At 47.4% G+C, this 9,500-nt stretch overlaps 1 protein-coding gene across 1 annotated transcript; it reads left to right on the forward strand.

Annotated features, from left to right (window-relative positions):
* Positions 1–6,486: 6,486 nt before the first annotated feature.
* Positions 6,487–7,461, forward strand: LOC124676617 (protein MIZU-KUSSEI 1-like). The gene has a single exon (XM_047212654.1). The coding sequence runs from the start codon at positions 6,487–6,489 to the stop codon at positions 7,459–7,461; it is 975 nt and encodes a 324-aa protein (XP_047068610.1).
* Positions 7,462–9,500: the final 2,039 nt, after the last annotated feature.

The following is a 9,500-nucleotide window of genomic DNA, read 5'->3' on the forward strand; positions in this document are numbered from 1 at the left end:
ACATTACGCACCATACTTAATGCAATTGTCTCGTTGCTTTGCAACTTAATACCGAATGGGGTTCGGATGATAACCTCGAAGGTGGACTTTTTAGGCATAGATTCAGTTGGATGGCGGTCTATGTACTTTGTCGTAATGCCCGGATTAAATCTCACTATATTTATCATATCATGTATATGCATTGTTATGCCCTTCTCTATTTGTCAATTGCCCGACTCGTAATTTGTTCACCCAACATGCTTTTATCTTATGGGAGAGACACCTCTAGTGAAGCTGTGGACCCCGGTCCTATTCTTTACATCGCATACAATCTCATTGCAATACTTGTTTTACTGTTTTCTTGCAAACAATCATCTTCCACACAATACGGTTAATCCTTTGTTACGACAAGCCGGTAAGATTGACAACCTCATCTGTTTCGTTGGGGCAAAGTACTTGGATTGTGTTGTGCGGGTTCCAGGTTGGCGCCGGAATCCTCGTTGTTGCGCCGCATCACATTTCGCCACCATCAACCTTCAACGTGCTTCTTGGCTCCCTCTCTGGTTCGATTAAACCTTGGTTTCATACTGAGGGAAACTTGCTTCTATACGCATCATACCTTCCACTTGGGGTTCCCAACGGACGTGTGCATCTACGCGTATCATGCTTATTCTCATGACAAGCTCTAGTTCATTGAGAATGGTTTTTTGCATGGGCAACTTGTTGCATTTTCAAGATTGGAGGTTTAACCGGTATGTCTTTTTTAGATAGGTCAAACCTTTCATCATTTGTTTCTATCCTCCCTTGTTGGACTATGATGGTTTCCTGCATGATCTTGTAGAGCTTGTTCCTAGCTTTAAAACAAGCCCAAGATCATCAAAATCGGAGTCCGGATGCTAAAGTTATGCCCGTTTTAGTTTTGGTGTTTCTGCAGTTTTCTGGGGGGGGCGGATAATCCGGCCCGAATGCCAAAACATGGACAATATCCGGCCAAATATCTGGCCCGAGCCAGGGTCGATTTTCGGGGGCGGATCATCCGGCCCGGGGGCGGATTTTCCGGCCTGGGAGGTCCCAAACGGTCATATTTCGTTGGGAGGGGGTATATAAGACCCCCTTCTTCCTCTTTGGGCTGGTTGGTTCACTCTCTCTCTCTCCCCTCCATTGTTGTCCTTCAAAGCTTGCCCTAGTTCTTGATTCCTCCCATGATTCTTGCATATTCTTGAGGGAAAAGAGAGAGGAGATCTAGATCTACATCTTCGCCAATCAAATCCCTCTCTTTGTGAGGGGAACCCACTAGATCTTGATCTTGGAGGATTTTGTGTTCTCCTCTTTGTTCTTCCTCTCTTATCCCCCCAATAGCTTTTGTAGCTTTGTTGGAATTTGAGAGAGAAGGATTTGAGCATCTTTGTGGTGTTCTTGCCATTGCATTTGGTGCATCGGTTTGAGTTCTCCACGGTGATTCGTGGTGGTGAAAGCAAGAAGGTTATTACTCTTGGGTTCTTGGAACCCTAGACGGATTCTAGACCTTTGTGGTGATTTGTTGGGAGCCTCCAATTAAGTTGTGGATGTGTGCCCCAACCTTTGTGTAAGGCCCGGTTTCCGCCTCGAAGGAAATCCCTTAGTGGAACCGTGACCTAGGCCTTTGTGGCGAGGGTCACCGGAGATTTAGGTGAGGCGCCTTCGTGGCGTTCGGTGTGTGGTGTGAGTACCGCATCTTGGGGTGAGGCCTTTGTGGCGTTGGTGTGCATCGAGCAACCACACCTCAAGGTGAGCCTCTTGTGGCGTTCGGGAGCACTAAGCAACCGCACCTCTCCACCGGAGATTAGCACTCGCAAGAGTGTGAACTCCGGGATAAATCATCGTCTCCCGCGTGCCTCGGTTATCTCTATGCCCGAGCTCTTTACTTACGCACTTTACCTTGTGATAGCCATCGTGCTTGAAGTTATATATATCTTGCTATCACATACTTGCTTGTATTGCTTAGCATAAGTTGTTGGTGCACATAGGTGAACTCTTTCTTAGAATAAGTTGTTGGTGCACATAGGTGAACCATAGTATATAGGCTTTGGGCTTGACAAAGTAAACGCTAGTTTTATTCCGCATTTGTTAAGCCCATCTCGTAAAAGTTTTAAATCGCCTATTCACCCCCCCTCTAGGCGACATCCGTGTCCTTTCACACATGTTCTAACATTCTCCTCGGTCGTAGTGAGAGTGAAGCACACAATTGCGATAAAACCTGGAGTTTTGTGCTTTCGTCGTCTTCTTCATTTGCTTCTGCCTTTGATGTATCTCCTCTCTTCCCTCCTCGGCCACAACTGAAGCTAGAGGAAAAGATACAAAATCCAGCTCCACGTGGATAGAGCTTGCCCGTGTGCCATATGAAGAAACGCCCCCACCTCCTCCCTCCTCTAATCTCTTCCCCGAGAATTGTGAAAAATCCCTTTGTAAACCTTCTAATCTTCTAGTTCTAGATCCGATCTTCATGTTCTTATAGAATAAAAACCAAAATCCATACGCAATTTACCATGTCATCTTCATGCTTCAAACCCTGACCAAATACCGCCTCCCCCGCATTTGATTCAAGCAACCGCACTCAACAATGAAATCTTTCGCATAGAACTAACAATGGTCCCATGAATCTACAAGGGTAGGGGCGTTACAAATACTTTCCGGGGAGCCACTAGCCTGATCAATCACCGATGGAAAACCCTGTATCATCGAACTATGTTCCAGATCGCCTCAACACAGATGATGAAGACCACACAACTGTTTGGTGTCCTGCAGTAGTAGCCGGATCCCTTGGAGATGGGCCAAGAGAAGGACCACTAGTCGCAGACGAAGCTATGTGCCTTGATCCGTGGGTGTGCACTACTGCATGGAGTAGCCTTGTCACTGTCCATGGAATATCTAGGGATTTCTAAAGCTAAAGGTTACCACTACCAACCTTCAAATTGGTTTTATTAGTTCGCATTGCTCCGGCCCGTGAACTGAGATGTATTAGACCTGTTAGCCGAGAGAGAATGTATGTTTTTGGGGCTCTACTCCTTCTTGCTCAAGTCTTCAATGGAGCTAGATGCTAGGTTGACGTTCAAAGTTCGTTATACATATTACAATGCCAATGCAGTGGCCCTGTTGAGGGAGAGAGCATGGAAATGGTGGATGATGAGGCAGCTACGCTAGAATGTAAGGAGCCATTAAAGCCATGGGTTGAAACTGCCAAGCTATGGGAAAGGGCCTTGGTGGGGCCTTGGTGGTAAAAATTGGTTCGCCTTTGCAAGGATGATCTAGTTGATAAAATCACAAATAATAGTGTTTTAATTAAGAACCTGGAATATGTAATAGCAGTTATTGCTACCTCTAGGGTATATTTCGTTCATATCCTGTAGCAAATGTTTATAACATGCCGCTTATTCACACCCATAGTGATCATTCACCTATTTTGCTATCTACTAATGAGAATGCTCGAAAAGTTTAACACATTCAAATTTGAAATTTGGAAATAACATGATTTTCAATCCCATGTGAAATCTTCTTGGCAGAATGTAAGGAGCCATTAAGCCTTCATGTAGTATTGAACCTTCCTCGGCAAAAACTAACCATCTTACAGGGTCCCTAGAGATGTGGTGCAAAAATAAAATAAAAAACCTTTGAAACAGAATCTAAACAACTTAGAAGAGCAACTCAAGCAAATTCAAATGAAACCATGTGGCAATAACAGGACCATACACTTGAAGCAACACTAGCACGAGGTATAAAAAAACTATGATGAAACTAAGTGACTCATATACGAAGATAGACAAAGAAACAATAGGACAAGGATGGAGATAGAAATACCTCTTTCTTCCACCAGGCAATTGTCAAATGGAGGAGAAAGAATACTATAGTTTCCATCAAAGATGAAAATCATATTTTGCAATTCATGCCACATGAGATCAACAACACTTTTATCAACTATTTTAGATCCATTTTTGCCTCTCCAATTGCTAAAATGGCAGACCATTTATTCTAACTCATCCTTTGCAAAACAGTCAAGACTACACCTACTCAATTCCAGATAACCAAGAGATTTGGGAGACATTTACTCACATAAAGTGAAATGTATCACTGGACCGGATGGTTTGAAAATGGAATTTTTTATTGCAACATGGACATGTGGATTGGAAAATATGGTGTGTGTCTGGTAAGAAATTTATTCCAATCAGATAATAAGTATAAGGCAGCCCATGTAAACGATACTCATATTGCGTTGATTCCAAAGAAACGTGTTCCTCTATTTCCTACAGATAGTAGGTCCATTAGTCTGTGCAATGCCATCTACAAAATTATTGCGAAATGCCGAGTGAACAAACTCAAACCTCATTTGCCAGGCTATATTCATCCTTCTCCACAAACATTAATAGAGGGTAGACGCATTAGCTACATTATGATTATCGTGTAGGAGCTTAGTCAGTCCTTTTCCCTTAGCTCCTGGAGGAATCAAGCTTGCATGCTTAAAATAGATCTTGCAAAAGCTTTTGATTGTTTAGAGTGGAACTTTATAGTTACAGCTCTTTCGGGCAAAAGGAATGCACACTCATTACATAATCCATGCATTTGTTTTCTCGCCAACACCTTTCCTATCGTAATTAATGGCTAGTCGTTTGCGAGATTCTAAGGCGTGAGAAGTACTGGACAAGGATGCCAATTGCCTCGTTATCTATTTGTTGTTACAATTAATGAACTCTTCATTTCTCTTCAAGAAGTTATATGGCGGCTAACTCTCTTGCAGATTTAGTTTTAGGACCAAATTTCCACGATCCACTCTCTTATTTTTGCATATGATCTTCTTATCTGTGGCCATGCTATAGTACAACAAGCAATTCAGATGAACACCATTCTTCATTGTTTATTTTTTTGTTTTGGTCATGATAGATTCCGAACTAGCTAGTCAAAATATGTTGTTATATTCATTGCGCACATCACCATATAATCTATCAAGCAAATATTTGTGCTCCTAGGATAGACAATAACTACATCCAGCTTGGGCATCCTCTCATGATTCCTGGGAAGGCCATAACAACTGCTTAAAACTTTGTGTTTGCAAATTTAGATCTAAAATTATCACTAGAAAAAGGGACAAAGTTTCCCACATTGCTAGATTAGAACTCATCAAATATGTTTTCTCTTCAATCCAAGATAACTACATATCAAATATTCTAACAATGCCTCGTTGAAAAATATCTAACAATTGTACTTCTCTTACTCAAGGAATGAAAAATTATTTTTTTAGAAAATCTGGGTCTTGTCACCAGGTGTTATAGGTGGTAAGAGCAATTCAGCGAAGCATGAAAATACAAGATCCTCGTTGTATCTTATTGATACAAGTTCAAGCCAATACAAACAAGGAAAGCACAAGACACCAAGACAGCTCGATGCGCAATCTCCTTCCACTACAAGGAGCAACAATCAAAATGGATATTCTCATTGCAGGCAACATACTTTTCTCACATGCTACATGGAAATCGAAGAAGGTACGACATGTCATTAGTCACATGCAACTTTCGTTGGTCTGTTTCTTCAGATTCAAATTGATCAGTCCACATGTGATGTAATAATACAAGCTATGATAGATCGGACGCTTACCCATCTTCAAGCTGAAGTAACGGCTCTTCTTCTAGCAGCAATGGTGGCACAAGAACTACCGTTACAGCAATCAACATTTCTCACACACAACTTGTCAGTTGTAGCACCTTCAGCAACTAAGTCCATTATCGTCCACCAGGTGCCATGGCAAGTAAGGGATACTCTTTCCTCCTTCTTTCACCTTGTGCTCCACTAGAGGCCGCAATCTACCATGTCAAGAGAAACCTCAATGAAGTAGCACATGACTACGCACATTAAGCTATCAAAGAAAATGTTATGGCTCATAGAAATAGCCGTTCTCCTATCTACATTTCGTTTCATCTACAAATTTCATATGCTATATACTACACTCGGTTTACTGTACTTGAGCTGAATGATTAATGAAATTGGGGCTGGCACCTCCCTGTGTTTTCTTTTTGAGAACTACAGGAAACTGATTCCCATTTTTTTTTAGCAAAAAAACAACTTTTTTTGCTTCATAAAAAAAACTAATCGTCAAAAAAAGAAACCTAACTGATTCCCACATGGACTAGGCTGATCGTGGTAATATGAATGATGGGCTACACGCCCAGGGCCCTATTTTGGGCTTGTCATTCTCCCCCGATCGAAAGCCCAGCATAGAATAGCCTGAGGGCTTCTCTGCCGCAGAATCCGCAACCAGAATTAATGGTTGCGCGCCAGTGGCGACGAACCGCGCGAACGACGCCTCCAGATCCGGCAGCTCGAACGGAAAATGGCGCCATCAAAGACCTCACCCCGGCCTCCTCCAATGGACACCGTGAGCCAGACGTTGTACACACATTGGCGGCGGTGGGAGAGAGGGAGCGAGCAGCGCCGGCCGCCGCTGCACCGCCGGTAGCTCTCGTTTCCCTCGATCCAAAGACCATGGCCGACGCCGCGGCGCCCAACCGCGACCACAGCAGGACGCGGCAAGCATCTTCCATGTCGTCCGTGGACTGCTACCTACAGTTCGCCTCCCCGTCTCCGTCTCCGTCCCCGTCTTCTTCCCCGTCCTCGTCCCCATCCCCGTCCGCTCCATCCCCTACGCCCGCCGCGGCGCGGGGCCACGCGCTAGAGGAGCCACCGAAGCGGAAGAGGCCATCACGGCGGTCCAAGCCCGTGCGGATGTTCCAGAGCATGTGCCGATCGCTCCCGGTGGTGACGGCGCCGCGGTGCGGGCGACTCCTTCAGCCGCAGCCGGCAGCCGGTACACCGGCGGCGACGACATCGCCAGCGCGGCTCTCGTCGTCCGACTCTTTCCTTTCGCACCTAATCTCGCCGACGGGCGGCGCCGCAGGGACGTCGTCATCGCACAGGCGCATGACCGGCACACTCTTCGGCTACCGCGACGGCCGCGTGGCGCTGGCGCTGCAGGAGAACCCACGGTGCCGCCCCGCGCTGGTGGTGGAGCTCGCGCTGCAGACGCACGTGCTACTCCGGGAGATCGGCACCACCGCGGGCGCGCGCATCGTGCTGGAGTGCGAGAAGAAGCACGTCGTGGAAGAGCACGGCAGTGGCGCCGGCGAAGACGGCGGTAGCGCTGGGGGGCACGACGACGAGGGGTGGCTGCTGGAGGAGCCGATCTGGACCATGTTCTGCAACGGCAAGAGGGTGGGCTACGCGGTGCGGAGGGAGCCGACGGACGCCGACGTGTCGGTGCTGGAGACGCTGTGGGCGGTGTCCATGGGCGGCGGCGTGCTCCCCGGGAGGGCAGGCGCGGACGCGCCGGACGGGGAGATGGCGTACATGCGGGGGTGCTTCGAGCACGTCATTGGGTCCCGAGACTCGGAGTCGCTGTACATGCTCGGGCCGCAAGGCGGCGACTGCCCGGAGCTCGCCGTCTTTTTCGTCAGGCTGTGAGCCGCTCGATCTGTCTCTCTCGGTCGACAGTACAGTGTACTAAATGTACTATACGCCTGGACGTTGATCTCTTCGATCTCTAGTCGCTACCACAATTTTGGCTTGGCATTTCACGACTCTGCTTGAGTTCGATGCGTTCGAGCAAGGACCGATCAAATGCGCGTGCATGTCCGCCACGGAACACGCACAGCTCAATAGTTACATCGTGGCGTTTCGACCTTTCGATCTACTTAGAACGTCAATGCAACTCGTCGATCCACCGGACAAAATGCCCTTTCCTCCTCTCCTCCTCCCCTTCCTCTTCCCCTGGTTTGAGCGTTGATCAAGAGAAAGCGGGCCGAACCCAAGGTTTCTCCGCCGGCTTTGCTGGCCGGAGATGGCGGAGGGGAGGCGTCCGAGTAGGTTCGAGTTCTAGATCTAGGTTTATGGTTGTTTGCCGGTAGTTTGGAGTAGGGCGTCGGTGTCTTTTACCCCAACCTAGCGTATCCGGTGGGTGGGCTACGGCGGCATCGAGCTTCGGTGGTCGGAGCGGGCGGGGGGCTCAACGGCCGGCTGACAAAATAAACGCAGCACCACACTCATTGCCCTATAGAACTACTCATCGGAAAATTCGGGCGAGCTACTCATTCAAACTAGTAGAGCTAATAAGCTAGCGAGGCTCAGCTCACCTCAGAGTCATAGGATAATTCGAGCGATCATTCAAACTAGTAGAGGTAATATGCAAGCTATGCAAAATGCACCCGATACTTGGATTGCACATTCATCAGGGTGGTCCACAATTTTTATTTTTTTGAGTGGGATGGCACCATCGACATACCCTCAACTATGTTGGGACATGACGTCAACTTATGGTGGGACGGGATGGTATCGGCGCTTCGCAATGGGAGGCGGAGGAAGGCTAGCGGCGCCTTCATCTACACTTTATTCGGCATATGGAAGGAGAGGAATAGGAGTGTGATCCACAACATGATTTTGATGCCAGACATTGTGGCTCACCTTGTCTGGGAAGAGATCTTGTTGAGGGCATTTTCCTAGACCCTCTTAGGATTTAAGCCCCTCTTGTTGGTTTTTCGTTTTAGATACCTTCTTTGCTATCGCAAAGCAAAGACTCATGTAATTAGACACTTCATTCTATCTAATCGGGCGGCAAGATCGGCAGCTTCGAAATTAAAAAAAGAAACTAGTAGAGCTACACGTCGAGTTGTAAAAAATTCGAATTTAATTTGTAACGATTTTGAGTTGATGTTGAGCTAGGTTCAGCTAAGAGAAATAAGAGAACTAACATTTAATTGGATGCTTAGGAGGACAGTGGAACCTCCAGACCATCAGACACTAGTAAGGAAAGGCTCATTAGTGGCGCACAAAAAAGGCTATTCTGTGGCGCATGGGCGGTGCACCACAGAATATTCGCCACAAAAATAAGAATTATGTGGCGCACGAACCTATGCGCCACAGAAAGTCTTATTTCTGTGGTGCACCAGGCAAGGCGCGCCACAAAAAGTCTTATTTCTATGGCGCACTAGCGGTGGTATGCCACAAATTTTTTTTTTTGAATTTAAAAAAAAATGGCGGCCAGGTCTAAATCTATATCGATCTGGGGCCGCTAGAATTTCACCAGAATTTTTTTAAAAAATTTGATAGAGGTCGCCGAAGGTGGGTGGGTTGGTGGGGTGGGGTGGGTTGAGGTGGTGGAGGAGGAGGAGGCCAGCCGGAGGTGGGTGGAGGAGGAGGAGGCCGGCCGGATTGATGGAGGAGGAGGAGGAGGAGGCCGGCCGGAGGTGGAGGAGGAGGAGGAGAAGTGGAGGTCGTCGGAGGAGGAGAGGAGGTCGCCGGAGAAGGAGGCCGCCAGAGGAGGAGGCCGCCAGAGGAGGAGAGGAGGTCGCCGGAGGAGTAGGTCATCGGAGGAGGAGAGGAGCTCGTCGGAGGAGGTCGCCGGGTGGAGGAGAGGAGGGAGGAGAAGTGAAGAAGTGAAGGAGAGGAGGAGGAGAAGTGGAGAAGAGGAGGAGAAGTGGGGGAGAGAAGGAAAAGTGGAGGAGAGG

The sequence above is a fragment of the Lolium rigidum genome, chromosome 7 (assembly GCF_022539505.1).
Source record: "Lolium rigidum isolate FL_2022 chromosome 7, APGP_CSIRO_Lrig_0.1, whole genome shotgun sequence".
Taxonomy (NCBI): domain Eukaryota; kingdom Viridiplantae; phylum Streptophyta; class Magnoliopsida; order Poales; family Poaceae; genus Lolium; species Lolium rigidum.